Genomic DNA, 20,936 nt, shown 5'->3' with positions numbered 1-20,936 from the left:
GGCAAGCCACTGAAGTGATATGTACTTGTGAATGAATGGAAAAAGTTTCCCCTGCTTCCTACAGAGGGGGACACAGAAGAGAAGGTGGAGTGTCATTTCTCAATAATTTTTAAAAATGAAGTCCCCCACTGCACAAAGGGGAAGACAGAAGAGAATGCGGTGGCATGGAGGCAGAGAAGAAGAAATGGGATAAATAGGGTCACTTTGAGGTGTGGTGACCAGGTGCTAGCATGTGGATGCAAGGAGGGGTACTACACTTTGAAGCAACCCTGTTTAGTCTGATCCAGTTGCAACTGACTTTGCCTGGCCCTTGTCTCTCCCAAGGCATGCAAGAAGCATGGAGCTGTTGCTTCAAGATGATTCCAAGTGAAGCCAACGCCTCTCCCAACTCAAAAGGATGAGTGGGGGTGCAAGAGAAGGAGGCCAGCAGTGGTATAGTTAGGGAGACCTGATAGGCTGGATCAGCCCATAAGCCAGAGATACCCCTTCCTTGTTCTATGACAAATATTATTTGCCTAGTGGACTCTTACCTAGTGTCTTAGTGGCCTAAAAAGTGAGACATACATCATCCAAAAAGTGGATGAAAGAGGGCACTGATTTGCAAAATCAAATCAAATCAAAACAAAACAAAACAATACCTACACTAATTTATATGTTCAGGTGCAAAATTAGATTTTTAAAAATAATAATTTGAACATAATTACGTTATATCTCACCAGATTAGGGAAGACTGTAACCAGGTGACATATGTGTCTGGTGTCCAGGTGTTAACAGAGGATGGACAACGTTAAGATCCCTGCCCTCCCTCACTGGTCTTTGTCATTTGGATGCACTTGGACTAGACTGCCTTTAAATAGAGAACACCTTCAAAAAGAGAAGTTTTCTGTTCCAACCTTTCAAACAGAGGGGTGTCCTTTGTAAAAGAGGTCATGTAGCCACACTTTCATCCTGCTTCACACAGGTTGATACAACAGTGAAGCCAAAATAGACCAACTGCCTTCCTAACCTGATAAATAGAGGTTTTGCAGCAGAGTCTTAAGCCCTGATTTATTAACTATTGGTCAGAGCTTGTCTTATATTTCCTTCCAACATGAACTTGAATTAGCAAGTGGTGCAGAAGTAGGTTCAGTGTCATCACAACTTAGTACCCTCATTGCTCTGTGCTTTCTACCCACTCCAATATATCCTACCCATATCCTGAACATCATGAGTTGCCAATTGTACATAGAACATAGGTAGGGGCATGCTCAGAAATTGACATGTGCATATTTCTTCACTTTCCTTGAATACACGTTGGAATATGGCTGCAATTGAGACCTCAAAGTTCTATATTCAGCAGTCACCTCTCTTTTTATATAGGATTTGAGCATTCAATTGTCCCGTGTAAAGAAACACAGATCTTCTGGAACCATAAACAACTTGTGCCTGGAGCCATCTCCCCTCCCTAAAAATGTAGGGTGCAGGCCACCCACAACCACACATCTGGTTGGCATATGAAGCTCAGAACATCTGGCTTTGCAGTTGATCCTACCCTTTTTCTCTTGGTATGCTCTACTAAAGCCCAGGGTTATCGAAAAACATTCACAAAAAATGTCCCAGCTTTTCAAAATCATCCAGACTGCCTGACTCTGCAATGTGTTTAATCACACAGTCATAGTCCAGAGAAGGTGTTCTGCAGCATGAGGTTCCAGCTCTTGCTACACACATTCTCTCTCTCTCTCTCTCTCTCTCATACGCGCAAATGCACACACACACACACACACACACACACACACACACACATCCCGCCTGCCTGAGAAGAATAGACTTCCGTGCGATAGTCTCACACAGACACCCTGAGTACCCAGAGGAACAGAAAGGCTGGGGAGTGCCTGTTAATGGCTGACAGCTACATTGAAGAATCAGAGCATTTGCCTGAGAAAGAGGAATCTGTGGAGTGGGGTTATGAAGAAGGTAAGGAAATTGGGGTCTGAGGCTGTGAGGTGAAAGAGGGAGGCATTTTCACTGTGTGAAAGAGAGAAAGAAACTATGTGAACATTCACAGGCACACATTTATTCTTGAAGACAGACACAGAGAGAATCAGTTTAAGTTTGCTTCCAAACCTAAAAGTGAGTGATTTATATTTGGGTTTTAAAAAAAAAACCCTGGAAAGTAGAGTAACCCTCTTTTCCAGTGTAATGAAAACAGTAGCCTTTCCGCCGATAAGTTCCACATTCTTAGGCTGTGTTTGAAACTCAAACATCGTAACTCTGACAGCGCTACTGACTATACACAAAGAAGATGGATTGCTTTCATTGCCTTTCCTTCCTCCTCTCCAAGCTCAGGCAAGGGCAAACCAAAGGGGTCTCTAATCCCCTCTCTCTTTTATTAATCCAAGCTCTATGGCTGTCTGCATGGAAATATTTCTAACCTTTATCCGCAGATCTCAGGCTGGGGTAAAATCAGGTTAAAAGAAATGAAAACATTTGAATACTTTAAAATAATATTTTAAAACATTTCCAATGAAGACCAAAACCAGGAAATTGGGAAACTGCAGACCAAACGATGATCTCTCTAATTATGAAATGTTCAATGAGCAGTCAGGTTGTAACTTTGATGCCCAAATAGAAGACAATGTTGGTGACAATCGGGCCTCCAAGGGGAGAAGATTCCACATCTTGGGTGCAGCTGTGGCAGCACAGAAAGTCCTCTCCCAGGTACTACATAATGTGGGAGCAGAAACATTTATGGTTAGAAGTCTAATATTGAAGAGATGGCATTTCCTAAATGAACGATGAAGCCACAATATTAGGTGGGCTAAGAAAGAAAGAAAAATTACCAATACTGATATTTGCTCCATCAGGAATATGTTCCTCTCTGTCTGAAAAAGAACAGATGTAGCCAACTAAAACTTCACAAACGAGAGCCAAAGAAAAACTCAATGAAGCACCAATCTGCAGTTGGCTATATTCTTTTTCCTTTTTTTATTATTTTAAAGGGGTGGAGATATTGCTTGGGTCTAGTCAAATTTTGCAGTTACTGAAGTGAACTGAAGGAGATGCTAAACACATTTGAGGTGAGATTATGGTAGGTGAAAACAAGAGGTTAGTTGTGAGCATTTTCTTCAGGTGGAAGAAAAATGCTGATGACTCAAAAACGTGCTCAGTGTTCTGTGATGTTTCAGTTGGTCTCAATTAAGCAAAGTTTTTTTTTTATTAATCTGAAGATTTGCCTCCAAAACCAGGGCCTATAATTAAATAACAGTTTGTCATTGAAAAAGTGTTTTATCTCTTGGTGAACATAACAAGGATTTTTCATTTCTTCCTTAATATACAGAAAGTTAGAAATAACCTTTGATTTACAGAACATTGGAGTCTTTAAAGAAGAAGAAGAAGAAATCTCTGGCATTGACCAGCAGGTCCAAATTAGATGAGACATTAAATGGATATTTGCATTTAATCCGCATGGGGTTTTTTAAATCCCAAAGTGGCTACTTGTATGTGGTGATTAGTTATGTGGTACAGTAATCGTTACTGTGACCAGAGCTGTGTGTGTTGGGGATTATATCCTCCCCCTCCAATACTGGAAAGCATGCTGGAAAACTCCCTTGAAGTTGCAATTTTCCTGGGGACTGATGACACTATTTTCCCCAGTTAGACACACTTACTGACAGAAAGTTTTCAGTGATGGAATAGAAAGCAAGTTCAAAGTTATTTCTTCCTCTCTCTCTCCCTCCCCCCGGCCCAACCCCCTGGTTGTCCTCAAAATCTGCTTGAGATATTTAGGAGTTTGTGCATGTGGAAATATTGTAATACATCACTTCAGTTAAGTATATTTTATTTTTCAGGAGTTGAGTGGGGGCTGATCTTTCCAGATGCTAATGGAGAATACCAGTCTCCTATTAACTTGAATTCAAGAGAAGCGAAGTATGACCCCTTACTACTGGAAGTACGTTTATCACCCAACTATGTGGTATGTCGTGATTGTGAAGTCATCAATGATGGACACTCAGTCCAGATCCTTCTAAAGTCTAAATCAGGTATGCTGTTCCACTGTTGTGCCTTAAATTATGTCCACTTCCTCATGTTTTAATTTTGTTATTATTACCTGCAACAATTAACGGAATAGTTAGAGAACTTCACACATTCACTTAACAAACCTAACAAGCATGCTGTAAGATCATGTTATTATCGCCATATTATGGAAACGAGGAGTGAAGCTGAGAGCAAAAGATTTGCCTCCAGCTGCTAATGAGTTCATGGCAGAGGTGAGAGTTGAACAAATGATTGCTTCCTTTGAACTCCCACTGTTAGCTCGTACATATAACAGTTCTAATTTCTTTTTGTTTTTGTTCTCCTTGTTGTGCAACACACATTTGAGCATTCTTGGAGGATGCAGATGCTTGTCTGTAGCAGAAGTAGTCAGGTGCAAGTTATCACAGAAGCTTCCAGAACATTTTCAGATGGAAGTGGAGTGTAATGTTCATGTCTTATCTTTCAAGCTTTATGAAAATTTGTGTTTTCAGCCACCATCTGGCTGCTTTCCCTATTGTGTTTTCAGCACATTAATTAGGGAAATGAAAAAAGCAGAATTGGCCTCCAACCAACCAAATTATTACAATCTGTAAAAATGGAAGAAACTGTCTTGCAGAAAATGGGCAACACTGGAGGTGTTCCCTCCACATTTTCCTGCTTTCATGGACACAACCCATTCCTGAACAGCATAAAGCTGGCTCTGTGCTCCCAGCTTCTGCACAGACATTTCTACTTTTGGTGCCAAAGACAATTCTTCAGTTTACAAATGCATAATAACAGAGGACACCAACATTCAGAGTTAAAATCAATGTGTAGAATGTGTACTATTTATTTTAGAATGTGTACTATTTATTTAACATATTCTTGGCAATTCTGAAAGGCTGTGAAAGTGTTGAAGGACAACAGGAAAGCATCCTACAGTGTATATAGCCAGCTGGGTGGTGGAAAGCATTTGTCAGTAGATCCTGTGCTGGAAACTTAGCAACTCCAAATCATTGGCCAGTGTGGCTTTTTTATATATTGTGCTATCAGAAGAGAAAGAAGTACAACTATCCATTTTAAGGGCAGTGTTTTAGACACAGGATCCAAAGCAGGTTATCATTTTGCTACAGAAATATCTCCTCAGCAGGAAGCGGCAAAGACTATATATTTCAGTACTTTCTACTCAACTGTTTCAAACAAGATTTCACAGAAATCAAAGCTGCCTACTTGTGTATACCCAGCAAGAACTACACTACACTACACTACACTACACTACACTACACTCTACACACACACACACACACACACACACACACACACACACACACACACACACACACACACACACACACACACACACACACACACACACACACACACACACACACACACACACACATTCATGATCTAGGCTTGACTCCCTTTTCAGTCTTCAGTATGTCCACTAACAACTCATTCCACTTTTGCTCCTAAAAATCTGCCTAGAGATTTCATGATAAGATTTTAAAGCAAAAACAAGCTTTGTGAAAGTGGTACAATGGTGGAACCATGGTTTGCACATTGGAGGTGAAACTTCTGCATTACATGATCAAGGAGAATCAAGAATCCTGGAAGGCCACTGGCAGTTTGATCGAGCAATCCTTGGGTTAGATTACAGCCCTTCTGGCTTCTAGAGGGACCCCATCCTGTTGTTGAATTCATGTGACTGTGCTTGCATGTTGAGAATGAGGTGTGTGATTCTTCCACAGTTTTTCAGCACAATAAACATCCGATTCTGAGAATAGAAAGAAAAGAAAAAGAAAGACATAAAAGACATAAAAGAAAATGTCAAAATATGAATTGAGAAGTGGTGTATTGGAGCCAGGACTTACAGGGTCAAAGGGACTATAACATCATCCAACACCCTGCTCAGGCTTTCCTGTTCTCTTTGAGCTTAGCTACATTCCTCTTAATGGTTGGAAGAGAAACCTCCCCCCCCAAAACAATATGCAGTATATATTATTTCAAGCCTTCCTTGTTCTAAGGCAAAGAATTTGAGGGTGGTTTGGTTTTGTATGGGCAATTTACAGCAATTAGCTGTCCAAAAGATCACTTCCTTAATTGTTGATTTAGAGGTCTTAATGTTGGTTCTGTTATGAAACTGGATGGTTATGGGGTCTATGAGCACCTGAACTTCCAAGTGTTCTACTTCAGCACTGGAATTCAGGGCCAAAATATTATAGATAATTAGTCCTGAAGAATTCCTGAAATATTGATTGCTTGTGACTAGAGATGGGGGCTTTGTATTCATAGAGGCAGGTGGCCGACTCCATTACCTCCCACCCACAGACCCCACTGGTCCACTTAGAAAGTGGTGCATGTGGCCGGCGTCATCGTCAGTGCACCAATTGCAACAGTAGTCCGGCTGCTGCAGTCCTGTCTCCCCGCTCGCCTGGCCATTCCAGCAAAGGGGAAGAAGGACAAGTCTCCCCGCTCAGCTGCAGAGTGGCTGGGCAAGCAAGGAGATGGGGCTGCGGCAGCTGGGGTACTGCTGCAGTTGGCATGCTAGCAATGATGCCAGCCATACGCACCACATGCCATTCTATAAGTAGACCAGCAGGTTCTGGGGGTGGGAGGTAATTGGACTGTCCATCTGTGCTGGCAGGCTTTGTATTCATCTACTTGTGGCTGTCAAAGCAAAATTGTTTCTCACCCCATGTAATTTCCAACTTAGCTTGTTTTGTTTTGCTTTGTAGCTGGTTCTTGGGGCATAAGTATAATATTCCTTTGCAAAACTGATTTTTCAGACTTGACTCAATCATATTACTTGAACACCAAAATAATTTCAGCTGTAATAGCAGATTATCCCTAATATATAATTTGGCCTTGGATTAGTACCAGTATTTACACCTATAATACTTTCCATTATTTCCAATGTGAGAGGGGGAAAGGGGGGGGGGACTCTCTCTAGATAATGAGTGGAGAACCTGTAGCCTAAGGACTGCATGTGCCTTTCAACATAATTTAATGCAACTCAGAGACCAGAGTTTTAAAAAGTACATGCATATACTGATATACTGCACTGGTCTGTCACTAAGCAGCAGTCAAGACAGTACTCTAGATCTTACTGCTCAGTTATAAACAGTTTCAATGCCAGTTTCAGTGCTTATGGTCTGAGCAGGAGGAGCATGTCACCCCCAAAATGTGGAGATCAGATGTTCGTGCCCTTCAGGAAATGTGGCTTCAAGAGGAATTCCCATTACCTCTCCTTCAAATAGACAAAAGTGCCAGTTATTTAGCTAGGAAATACAAGATCACTACTTGCTTATTTAAGACTTGATCCCTATAAAACAAACACGGCAAATATAATCTGAGCCTCAGTCCTGAACCTTCCAGAAATGATCCTTTATAATGCTTTGTGAATCCTAGAAGAAATTGTTCTAATTGGTGGCTCATAAAATACTCATTAAATCTGATAAAATCCCATAATCCAATCCTGTTCAGGCCTGTAACTGAATACCACCTGTGGGGTGGTGCAAGAAATTAAGATGGTTACCTCTGGAAAAAGTAAACTTGAGGGGTTTCCTTCACTTTCTCTGCACTGAAAATGATTTAAATAATTTGTATAATACTGCCATCTATATTTTCTCTGTTGTCCTTTGTCCAGGCATTCGTTTATCTTAAAGCAATCTGTTCCAGCTAGACCTAGGTCACCATGATGCTTTCATGCAATCATGTGGGAGCACCTTTTGTCCTCTAAACTGGCAATATTCTGGCCTTCTGAGCATTGTCATGACATTCAAATATGTATGGCTGTGACTTCTAGATCTAGGCTATAGTGTAGTCATTCACTTACTGTTCTCATTCTTGTCAAATATACAAACTTCATCATGCTGGATCATACCAAAGGCCTATCTAGTTCACCATTCTGTTTCCACAGTAGCTAATCAGGCACCTATTGGAAACATATAAGCCAGACATGAGTGCAGGAGCACTCTCCAGTTTATATGCCCCAGCAGCTGGTAATTGGACGTAATACACAACCATTATAACTTTTAACTATTGATAGCATTATCCTTGTGTAGAAACTATATATGGCTAAATATTTTATGTCTAATTCTGGATTGTGTGTATATATTAAGTTCTGGCTATCCTGGAGTTTTAAAAGCTTTAGTAACTATATAATAATGAAAACTGGGCTATAGAATGACCAATGTGTTGTGTTTTTTTTTAATCAGCTGATGAAAACTTGTATATGAATCCAGTGTCTCCTTTGATTAACTTTTCCAAGGCTGTTGATACTGAAGGATAATGTTTGTCATTCCACAGCACCAGACAAGATAGTTTTCACTCCAAAACCAGTTCTGAAGCCCACTGGTCAGTTTTGTCCAGAAATGGCCAAAGTTAAGTATCAATCCTACATTCAATAACTATGCTGAAGAACTGGAGGTTGACCACTGATGAAATGATTAAGTGTCCTCCAGATCCAGTCTTGGTTTCTTCAAGGCAGGCCTACAATTATGTAACCTCTAAATAGCTAGTAAAAATTCAGGCTTGGGGTATAGATAGGTACACATCCACACCTAGAAGTGATAAACACAGACCAACAGTTATCTTTCATTGTGAAAAAGTGTCATAAAAATGAGAATGCAACAGGACGCCATCTGTTTTTCTTAATGTATCAGTAACAGAAATGTGCAGCAACAGAACAAAAAAAGCCAAGTTTATGGGTTATGGTTCCACCCCTTTAGCACTTCACCTTTGCACTTTACTGTTTGTTAAGAAAGTCTTTAAGAAAATTGCTCACTCTGAATGTCACCTGCTATTATTTGTGTTGCACTCTTTTGCAGTGTTGGTAGGAGGGCCGTTGCCTCGGGGGCATGAATTTGAACTGCACGATGCTCGATTTCACTGGGGCAGAGAAAATCAGCGTGGCTCTGAACACACTGTTAATTTTAAAGCTTTTCCCATGGAGGTAAGTATGGGCTCACTTTGTACAGTCTTCACATTTCTCCTCAAAATATTAAACCATTGCCTAAAAACCTGTTGGTTTCATTTTAACTAAGTAATCTATTGATTTATTATCATAACATTTCAAAGCCATAGTTTGCCCTGGGAATTCAAATAGACTTTTATATTTACTGTGCCTCTGGTGAAAATTCCACTACATAAGTAATTGATCATAAAATTAACCCACAGCACGATTAACTTTGGCATTAGTAATATTCTAACAAGATCTGCGGCTATCGCATTCCCTGTGTCACCTTGACCAATCTCCGGAACAAACTGGCACTGGAATACTTCACTTGCTCTGATATGTAAGGGTAGATCAAGTCAAAATCATCAGGGGATTTTTTGCTCTTTATAAATAAGGTAATGAATAACCAAGATAAACAGATGGCTTTTGGGTTTTAGTGAAATGCAACTTTTGAAAAGAGGGTGAAGGACACAGTCCTAAATTTGACAGACAGGTGGTATTACAACTCCATCCATCCATGATCCAGATTGCTAATATCCAGATATTTCCGCACGCTATGCTGTTAATCTTTTGTACGATAAAAGCTCTTTCAGGGCATATTTGTTTGGCTTTAAATATTTTCGTGCTATTTATCTTAATCCCTTTAGAAACTTGAAAACAAATTTCCTTTTCATTTTAATTCTTTGTGGGATTTGTCATTAAGCATGGAGCTGCTGTGATAAAAGGCTTGTTTTCAGGACAGTGCCAAACGAGTTCCACTCTGCTCCAATGCTGAACAGAAACTATCAGAAAACTGAAAGTCTGTACAGAACCTTGAGGCAGACAATTAAACAGAGAAAGGCCCATTGCATTCCTTTAGAACCACAGGAATTTCTGCCTCGCATGGTTCTCCTTGTAATCAAAGAAGAAATGGTGGATTTGTTCTGAAATAGGCATAAATCTGTGTATGATTTAAACGTACACAGGTATAGGTTTGAGGGAAAACTGCTATACTGGAATGAAGGCAGTTAAGCAGGATTTATCTCTGTGCGATTGTTGTGCAATAATCTGACAACACAAGGAAGCATGCCCCAATTTGGTGCCTTCCAGGTGTGATTTATTTATTTATTAGACTTATACGCCGCCCACCTAGACAATTTATTTATTTATTTTTATTTATTTATTGGATTTATATACCGCCCCATAGCGCTACAAGCACTCTCCGGGCGGTTTACAATTTTAATTATAAAGGCTACACATTGCCTTTGTCTCTGGGCGGCTCACAACAAGTAGAATAAAAACAATTGTAATGTGGCAACAATTTTACAACCATTTCACAACGTTAAACAGTCATTCAAGATGGAAGATAAAAAGATAAATTAAGTAGTGTCCGGAGGGAAGGCTTGCCTAAATAACCAGGTTTTAAGTTGGCTTTTAAAAATACCCAGCGAAGGGGCCAAAGGGATCTCGGAGGGGAGATGATTTTAAAGATAGGGGGCCACTGCCGAGAAGGCCCAGTTTCTTGTTTTTTTCCCTCGTCATTAGGCTCCTCAGCTGCCCCTCCTGGCTAGAAGGAGTGATACGAGTAGATCTAGGTGGGAGGAGGAAGTATCGAGGCCCTAAACCATTTAGGGCTTTATATGTAATCATTAAAACTTTGAAATCAATGCGGAGGTGAACGGGCAGCCAGTGCAAGGCGGCCAGAGTGGGAGAGATATGTTGATGTTTTCTCACCCCACTGAGAAGTCTGGCTGCCACATGGTTTACAACTCTCATCATCCTCTAACCACAATGGCCATTAATTGATTGGCAATGTGACATATTAGTTCAAGGTATGTAGGTAAGGCAAAAGTTTGTTATAGCCACTGGATATTAAAAACATGAACATATACATTAAAATGCAGAATAAAATGGTATTACAATAGATAAGCTTGTACATCTGATAAACTTTTTTTTTAAATTAGTCCAAAATATTTGGAAGATGGCTGATCAGGAAGACTGTTTTAATGAATCAAGTTCAGATATGTTTTTGTTTGCCTTTTTGAGGCAGTGGGCAGTTGTGAGGAAGTAATTGAACGTATGTGTGCATTATAGCAGAAAGAACAGCACATAAGGATGGCTTTCTTCTCTTCTTTGTGGAAAATCTTTGCTCTAGGAAACTGTCATTTCTGCATAATACATCCACTATGATTTTAAGAGAATATGCCTGAATGTAGTTGACCATAAGTGTGGAAAGCACAGCCCCTTCACAGCCAGATCCTTTGGCTGGTCTCTGGGAATAAGTCCCAGTTTCTACATAGGTATCCAGAATTGATATAGAGTCAACATCACATTTTATGAGCATGTACACTTAGCAAAATCCAAATTTCATGTGGATGTAAAAACAGCTGTGGGAGGGGATGCTTGAAGCCAAGAAATGTCCAGTTACATAGTCCTTCTCCACCCACAGTATTGGCTGAAATCCTGTCTTTTGCACAGTATTTAAGACACATTGAATAATCTCTGCTTTTGCATCTGACTACCTAGCCGGAGCTACTGTTATATTGGGAGCTGGCCCTAATTCATGCTGAAAGTTGCATGTGCTTCCTGATCTGTTGGGGTTTATTTTTTAGTGAATAGGTTCACATGTGCTTGAGAAGCAGTGCTCAGATATAACTGGTTATATTTAACTAGTAAATTGTTAATCTATTTTCCCTTTTCTCTAGTAAGATTTACCTAACAGCATTATCTAGATCAGCCATTCTCAACAGAGACCATGGCACATTTGAAGGGAGACACAGGCTAGACACAATGTGTGAAGAAATAATTCTTCACACATCAATTGATAAGGTTAGTTATATGATAAACAATCCTGATTTGGCCTATATTTCTTTCATATTGTATTTATGGTCATAGCAAAAAAAAAAAAAAGTTGAAAATGGATGATCTAGACTGAACAATAAGATATCTTGCCTCTTTTTTTTGTTGGAGGCCATGGTATTGAAATGGGGAAGAAGATCACATGTTCAGTGATGGCTTGTTATTAATGAATACACAATGGAAGTGAAGAGCAGATTTAAGGAACTAGATTTGGTGGAGAGAGTGCCTGAAGAACTATGGATGGACGCTTGTAACATTGTACAGGAGGCAGCAATTTCCATCCCAAAGTAAAGGAAATGCAAGAAAGCAAAGTGGCTGTCCAATGAGGCCTTACAAATAACAGAGAAGAGAGGGGAAACAAAATGCAAGGGAGATAGGAAAAGTTACAGAAAATTGAATGCAGACTTCCAAAGAATAGCAAGAAGAGACAAGAGGGCCTTCTTAAATGAACAGTGCAAAGAAATATAGGAAAATAATAGAAAGCAAAAAAACCAGAGATCTGTTCAAGAAAACTGGAGATATTAAAGGAACATTTTGTGCAAAGATGGACATGATAAAGGGCAAAAATGGTAGGAACCTCACAGAAGCAGAAGACATCAAGAAGAGGTGGCAAGAATACACAAAGGAATTATACCAGAAAGATCTGGATGTCCTGGACAACCCAGATAGTGTGGTTGCTGAGCTTGAGCCAGACATCCTGGAGAGTGAAGTCAAGTGGGCCTTAGAAATCATGGCTAACAACAAGGCCAGTGGAGGTGATGGCATTCCAGTTGAACTACTTAAAATCTTAAAAGATGATGCTGTTAAGGTGCTACACTCAATATGCCAGCAAGTTTGGCAAACTCAGCAGTGGCCAGAGGATTGGAAAAGATCAGTTTACATCCCAATCCCAAAGAAGGGCAGTGCCAAAGAATGCTCCAACTACCGTACAATTGCACTCATTTCACACGCTAGCAAGGTTATGCTCAAAATCCTACAAGGTAGGCTTCAGCAATATGTGGACCGAGAACTCCCAGAAGGAGCAGAGGAACTAGGGACCAAATTGCTAACATGCGTTGGATTATGGAGAAAGCCAGAGAGTTCCAGAAAAACATCTACTTCTGCTTCATTGACTACGCAAAGGCCTTTGACTGTGTGGACCACAGCAAATTTTGGCAAGTTCTTAAAGAAATTGGACTGCCTTACCACCTTATCTATCTCCTGAGAAACCTATATGTGGGATAGAAAACAAGAGTTAGAACTGGATATGGAACAACTGATTGGTTCAAAATTGGGAAAGGAGTACGACAAGGCTGTATATTGTCCCCCTGCTTATTTAACTTATATGCAGAATACATCATGCGAAAAGCTAGACTGGAGGAATCCCATCCAGAATTAAGACTGCTGGAAGAAATATCAACAACCTCAGATATGCAGATGATACCACTCTGATGGCAGAAAGTGAGGAGGAATTAAAGAACCTCTTAATGACAATGAAAGAGGAGAGTGCAAAAAATGGTCTGAAACTCAACATCAGAAAAACTAAGATCATGGCCACTAGTCCCATCACTTCCTGGCAAATAGAACAGGGAGATATAGAGGCAGTGACAGATTTAACAGAATATCTCTTATCCTATACAGTACTTTGGCCATCTAATGAGAAGAGAAGACTCCCTGGAAAAGACCCTGATGTTGGGAAAGTGTGAAGGCAAGAGAAAAAGGGGACAACAAAGGATGAGATGGTTGGACAGTGTTATCAAAGCTACCAACATGAATTTGACCAAACTCTGGGAGGCAGTGGAAGACAGGAGGGCCTGATGTGTTCTGGACCATGGGGTCACAAAGAGTCAGACATGACTTAATGACTAAACAACAACAACAACAAGCTAGATCTTACTAGGATTTCAATCAAGTTCTCTTGCACCTGTTTTAATTATGACCCTACCCCATTGTCTTTAGTCCTACAACACTCTAAGTGCTAGTTTTGGTCTGTCTCATGCTCCAAAACTTGGATTCCATGCCACCAACAAAGGTGCGTTATGAAAAAGAACATGGAGATTTGCAATAAACCCATTTAAAAACTAAACATTACAAAATCCCCACAAAACATAGCTGCATATTGTTTGAGGCCTCAAAGCTCCAGTACTTGGTCCTCAACCTGTGTGTAAATATATTAATGCTGTGGGTTGTTTTAAATAGTCATGAACAGAAATGGGGATGAATTTAAAAACAAATTGCAAAATTCATCAAAAATTGCTAATTTTTAATTCATATTTCTATGAATTGATACCTTTAACAAATACAAACCAATAATTTTTTATGATTTTTGATTTGGTAATTCATTTGGGCTATAAAATGTCCCCAAGGCATCTACAGACACCAACTTTACAGAAGCACTTCCTTGGACTCTCCTCTACAAATACTCCATATTTGGTGAGGATTGGGTTTTGGATATCCAGGTTATACACCCACAAAGAGGATGCCCCTGGAAAGTTTCCCCCAGGCACCCAGAGACACAGGAATCATAGAGAAGCTTTCCCTGACTCTCCTCTATGTACAATCCCTCCCAGTTTGGTGAAGATTAGGTTTGGTGAAGATTGGCCAGCTGCTAAATGGGTCAATATGCGCCTCTTGTTTTCTCCAGAAGGAAAGCACCAGGGTTAAGGGCCTATCCAGACATGTACTGTATATAGATCAGTATTTGGATCACTGTTGGTACAGCTTGGGTCAAGCCAAATTGTGTTGTCCACATATGTTTCTACTTGGATCTTTCCATCCTGCCCCTTTAACAACTGCCCCAGTCCTTTCTGGCACAGTGCTAGGGCCTCTGTTTTCTTGGTACATTTCAGTGTGCTCCCAATTATCCCATTGTGTAGTCCATGCAGATGGTTGTTTTGCACCCAAATAGAGCTGTGGGTACTATTATCTGAGGTGACAACCCTGTGGTATATTAGTTGGGTTGTAACATTTAAAAGGAGGATAGAGGAAACCCCCTCCTCTATTTTCATCTTTTAAAATATTTCCCTAACTGACACAGTGCTATTCTGATACCATGCTAGATTAATACATTGCTCTTTCGATATGCCACTTACTTTATTTAACAGTAAGAAAAAGGAAAGTCATTGCAGCCTACTAAACAACAGCCCTGGGAAAAAATGGGGAAGGGAACTATGTCAACATCTTTGGCTTACCTTCAAAAGACAGCACAGCCCCAGAAGAGTCCTGGCTGAGGAGAAAAGCAGGAAAAAAGGGGGTGTTAACCTCCCTTTCATGTCCCCCAACCTTTACTCCTCATGCAAATATTGCTGCTCGCTACTTCGTTGTGAGTAAGCCAGGTACTCTTGCATGTGAGTAAACCAGTGGTCCGCAGACTTGTGTGGACCCTTCTCCCAGGAGCATAAACATCTCCAGTGTGAACAGAAAAATCTCTCAAGTGAGAGATAAAATGGATCTCACCGAAGATAAGAAGCTTTTAATTGTGAACCAGATGGCTCCAAATTCCCCTTATCTAGACAGGCCCTAATTAACAGGACTAGGGATGCCAGTTTCAATCAGGACTGTGGCAGGGATAAAGACACAGAGTCCCCCTTCACTGCCCAGGCCATTGCTTGTTTGTTTGTTGGTTTATTCATTACACTGATATCCCATTTTTCCTCCAGTAAGTTCAAGATCATGTACATGGCTCTCCAGCTCTTCACCTTTTCCTTACAAAAATCCTGTGAAGTAGGTCAGGCTGAAAGAAATGGCCCTGAGACATCCAACAAATTTTGTGGCTGAGTGGGGGCTACAATCTTGAACTCCCAAGTCCTCATTCAGCATGGTAATTCCTGCAGCATGTTGATCCTCTCCCTGACGTATGCAGATTTTTTCCCCAGACATTCATATGAGAACTAGTAATGTCATTTTGTCTTGCCCAATTTGGCCATCATAACAATGGTTAACGTTGCATGAGAGCTGTAACAGGCATCATTCAGTCTTGAGAGACTATGGTAACGTGTTCTGAATAGAGGTCTTGAAGCAGCGTCTAGTGTGGCTGAGAAGGCCAATTTGAGAGTGACAATCTCTTCCACACTGAAGACAAATACAATCTGTCCCCCGTCCAGCTCCCTCATTTTGCTGCTTTCGTGACTTCCTCTTTGCCTTGGCCTGCTGGACAAGGGTCTCTTCAAATTGGGAGAGGCCGTGATGCAACGCCTGCCTCCAGGCTGAACACTCAGATGTCAGGGTTTCCCAACTGTTGAGGTCCATTCCTAAGGCCTTCAGATCCCACTTGCAGATATCCTTCTATCACAACTGTGGTCTCCCTCTGGGGCGCTTTCCCTGCACTAATTCTCCATACAGGAGATCTTTGGGAATCCGACCATCAGCCATTCTCATGACATATCTAAGCTGTTTCAGTAATGTATACATGCTAAAAATTCCAGCTCGTTCTAGGACTACTCTATTTAGAACTTCGTCCTGCCAGGTGATACCAAAAAGGCGCCAGAGACAACATATATGGAATGTGTTCAACTTTGTCCAGCATAAGAGCTGGACCAGTGCATATATCTCACTTCCTCACGCAGGCCTTGTCAAACACATTCATGTTTTTTCTTTCTTTCTAAACAGTAGATTGGGGAGGTTGATAGGTTTATTTGTTTTCTAAAATTGAAGTCTTATCCTTAACCTTCCAACATAGAATGACAAGAAAGAGTAAGCAGTGAATATGATTGATACCATCTTTTGAAAACAAAGGAAAAGCATCAAAGCACAATGATTACATTGTTATTCATTGATAAGGTCTTTGGAGTATAGTTTTATTTTGTACATTCACAGGTGCTGAAATGGACTTTGGTTTCAAGTAATTCAGCGACAGGGGTGTTGTGTGCTCCAGCTGTGATGAACATAGAAGAGTATATGTTACCTGCACCTCACAACGGAAAAAAGGCTTTCTTTCCTTGGATGTTGTGGGAGTATCTGGTGCCTTTCTCGCTGAGCTCCAGGAACAAAATTTGAGATTGGTGGCTAGGTTAAAAACCAATGTATGTATGTATGTATGTATGTATGTATGTATGTATGTATGTATGTATGTATGTATGTATGTATGTATGCATTTATTTATTTATTTATTTATTTATTTATTTATTTATTTATTTATTTATTTATTTGTTTGTTTGTTTGTTTGTTTGTTTGTTTGATTTATTTGATTTCTATGCTGCCCACTTCGAGCAGTTTACAACAACTAAACAATAACAATAATAATGATAAAGAACTCGACAATGTAAGGACCGATTCAGCTTAAATTTACTCTTAAATTAGATACCCATTTTCCAGCCAGTCCTGGAATGCTGATATAAGTGTTGCTTGATTACCAACCTCGAAACCTGAATATCTTTTAGAAATGATTATCAGTAAAACTGTGATGCTATAATTAAATCTAGGGACCATGAGATTCCAAAGGTGGGATCTTTTAATCCTATTTTTATAGATCAATTTAAGGTAGAGATTAAGGGGAAAGGGAGCAGAGGGAAAGAGAAAGAAAGGCTTACTGTAACTAGACTGTTGAGATCATACAGAGAGAAATAGAGCTGTGATTTATGGTACCTTCCCTGCCTCCCCTTTTTCTCCTCTCCTCTTTTAGCAGCATTTGGATTTCTAGAGAAAACATGAATAAAAGAGTTTGTGAAGAGGGATGAAAAAGGGATTTGTAAGATTTGTGAGAATGAGTCATCTACCCTTCCTTCCTTCCTCTCCTTTCACTGCCACCCCCCACCCCAGGCAACAAGGCATTGAGTATAAGTGAATGCAGCAACTGCAGCTTACAGTTTTTTGTATTACTTATTCAAAGGGACAGCTTTCACTGGTGGACTCTCCTTTTATAAAGTAATTTTAGAAGTCAGAGTTTGTGTCAGGTTTTTGCTCAAAGATATAAGAGTAATTGTATCGTTATTCTTACATTATCTTTGAGCCAGCAGTGGCCTAAGCATATAGTAAGCAATGCTGCATGGCTTTTCATAAGATGATGTCTCATTTTTTTATTGTTTTCTAGAAGGGGATATTAGACATTATATATTTCAGAGGGAAAAATGCACTGTGATGCAAGAGAAGAGCAACCATGCAAGTTGAAAAGGCCCAAGTGTTTCATTTACTCAAATGTACCCTTAAATTCAAAACTGCAGCCCCGATCTAGTTCTTTTTTTAAAAATGTTCTGCTAATTACTAAACTGAAAATTCACTTGTAGGATTACTCAGCTCTCCAACAGGTGTACTTTCTATGTATTAAACCAGAGCTTCCATGGCCAAGTGAGGTTTTGAACCCAGATCCCCTGAGTCTTAACCAGACACTCTTGACCCCAGCACTACCTGCCTTTCCTATTCTGTTTGCATGCAAGTAAATGTAATCTTTACCTTGGAAGTACAGTACATTAAAAATGTCTAGCCAGATCTCTTTGTTTTTTAATGAAAATTCAGCAAAATGGCAGGCTCATGCAAAAGGATACCATGGTTAATAGTATCAAAGATCGCTGATAGGTTGAAGAGGACCAAGAAGGACATTTTGCCCCTGTCAGTCTCCCTCAAAAGGTCATCTTGCAGGGTGACCAATGCCATCTCCATGCAATGGCATGGCTTGAAGCCAGACTGGAATGTGTCAAGAGCATCAGTCTCCTCTAGAAGAGCCTGAAGCTGATTGGTCACCACTCTCTCCACTAGCTTGTTGAGGAAGGGAACATTGGCAACAGTTCAATAGTTGTTAATATTGTCTGCTTTTTACGGATGGGCCTAATAAGTGTCTCCTTGAGGGAACATTTATTTATTTCCCTGTACCCTCAAGGAGACACTTATTAGGCCCATCCGTAAAAAGCAGACAAATCTCAGAAATATATATATATATATGAATTTACTCAGAAATTACCTGGATTAGCTGTGTGTGTATATATAGTCTTTTTAGAACTATATATATATAGTTCTAAAAAGACTACCTGAGCCCCCACACCCCTACAGCCTGCCCCCTTGCCCTGTTGCCTCCCTACCTTGGCAGCCACAGTCTGCACTGCTGCCACTGCTGCAGCTTCTCCCATTGCCACCACCATCCACAACAGCCTGTACAATAGTGGCCTCCGCAGTCTCCATCCACCACTGCAGGCTAAGGGAATCCAGGCTGCCCTTTGCAAAGATGGCGGCTGCAGCTTCCTTGCTCTAAAAGAAGCCACAGCCACCATCTTTGTAAAGTGCAGCCAGTGTCCCTTATAGCAGGCTTGGCTGGGGAGGCCACCACAGTGGGCGGTGGTGAATGGTGGTGGCAGCGGGTGGCAATGGGTGATGGCAGTGCCAGGTGGTGGCGGCGGGTGGTGGCAGTGGCTAAGGTAGAGAGGGGAAAGGGGTGGGGGATAGGCTGTGGGTGGCGGCAGCTGTGTGCCTGCCTGCCTGCCTATCAGCCCACAGATCAGCTGATTGGTGGGCCCATAAATAAAATGGGAAGGCCATAGGAAGAGACGGAAGGCTAATATTCCCTCTCTTTGTATGGAGAATGAATAAAAATAGACAGATATTTGTCCCTTCGTATTTGTCAGGGTCTCTTGAACTCACGAATATGAAGGGACAAATATTTAATGAATCAGTGAATTTTAAACGAATATTGCAATTCATTTTTTTTATTCATCCCCATGTCTAGTGGCAAGCTACCAATGCTTGTTGTTTTTTGGCCTAAAGTTGCGTAAGACTGGAAGGTTCCCTCAAGGCAAGGAGGAAGCCAGTCCTAGCAGGACTGGGGACTGGACTAAAAGCCTGGACTGCCAACAGATCAGATATTTTCGACCCTCTTGGTGAGGGAACCAAAGGGGGCTGGATATTACAAACAAGGACTCTTCACACTGCAACAATTTATTGCAGGTCCAACTTTTACATGTGAATAGTAATCTGGACCTTCTAAATACTTATTTGCATGCTGCTGAAAAGGCATAGCCATGCAAAAGTAGGAGGCATTAAATTCACAAAGTGACCTTGGATCAGCCATTTTTTCCTCAGCTAGACCGACCTCATAGGATTATTATTAGGATGAAATTGCACAACTGTTTATGTCTCCAGGACTACACTGGAAGAAAGATGGATTATATATATAATGAAAGTGTTATAGCTAACAAGATTGTTCATTCACAGTGAATACAGGATGCTGACTAATTTTTGGGGTATGTAGAAAACAGGAGTAGTGGGGAAATGTGTATGGAGAGGAATATAGTTGGTTGAATCCTAAACAGAGTGCACTCTAGGCTGTCACACTTAACTACATGTCAGACTTGTGCAAATTTATTTTCCTTCTCATTTAATGCTATTATTCAGTGTCATAAAGGGAATTGAGCTGTAAATTTTCCATGGATGTGTTGCTACATAGAGGCTTGTCACAAATGAGATTCTTTTCAAGACTGACAGGAGGAAATGAGATAGGCGGAGTTCATACTGACCTCTCTGGCCTTTGGAAGGTGTGGCCAGTGAGGCATCATTTATTAAGAGACACAAAGGTTACATTTCATTCCTAGGTTTGTATTCCTGGATGTCTGGGTTCAGGCACCTAATACACGGCATAGCATTTCCTAGCTGGGATGTGTAACAAAGTTAGAAAATCTGACCTTCAAGATAAATATAATCTTCTTGTTCTGTGAACTCACTATCTTAGCAAGCACTGCAGAAAAGCAGTAACTTTCCAGTTAAAAGGAAGCTGAGGTGGTGGAAGTAGAAGAGTTTTCTAGCTTTGATTTTTTTATACTTAAAAAAACCTTCCACTCTCACAAGATAGATAAGCTTAAGAGTAGTACTTCAGAGAGCCTAGATAGACAAACAACTTTTATGGAGCCATAATATTTAGATATAAAATATCTTGTCCTGATGATCAGAAAAATAGAAGATGCTGCTTTTTTCATTTCCCTCAAGTACATCCACAGCATAAGAGTATATCCCCTTTGGCCCAGTTCTTAATGGGCAATGCTTCCTGCTGCCTTACCATACAAATGTTCACTTGTCATACACAACCGAGATGTTTTCACTCACAATTGTGCAAGATTGCAGTTTTCTGAGCAAGTGTTCTTATCACAAGTGTTCTTATCAAAGTGAAATATTTTCCCCATTAATTTGCTAATTAATCAAATTGTCAAGGACATCTACTGGGTATATTCAGTGCATGGTTAGCAACTCA

At 40.5% G+C, this 20,936-nt stretch overlaps 1 protein-coding gene across 3 annotated transcripts in view; it reads left to right on the top strand.

Annotated features, from left to right (window-relative positions):
• The first annotated feature begins 1,647 nt into the window (after positions 1 to 1,647).
• Positions 1,648 to 20,936, top strand: part of CA8 (carbonic anhydrase 8) — a 49,590-nt gene continuing 30,301 nt past the window's right edge. For all 3 annotated transcript variants that reach the window (XM_072998962.2, XM_072998961.2, XM_072998964.2), the window contains exons 1-3: positions 1,648 to 1,953; positions 3,828 to 4,019; positions 8,826 to 8,950. In XM_072998962.2, the coding sequence (XP_072855063.1) occupies positions 1,878 to 1,953; positions 3,828 to 4,019; positions 8,826 to 8,950 (393 nt within the window). In that variant the 5' untranslated portion in view covers positions 1,648 to 1,877. The remainder of the gene's footprint in view (positions 1,954 to 3,827; positions 4,020 to 8,825; positions 8,951 to 20,936) is intronic.

Source organism: Pogona vitticeps, chromosome 4, assembly GCF_051106095.1.
Source record: "Pogona vitticeps strain Pit_001003342236 chromosome 4, PviZW2.1, whole genome shotgun sequence".
Lineage (NCBI taxonomy): Eukaryota > Metazoa > Chordata > Lepidosauria > Squamata > Agamidae > Pogona > Pogona vitticeps.
Note: the sequence above shows the minus strand (reverse complement) of the source record. Positions and strands in the feature narration are given on the sequence as shown.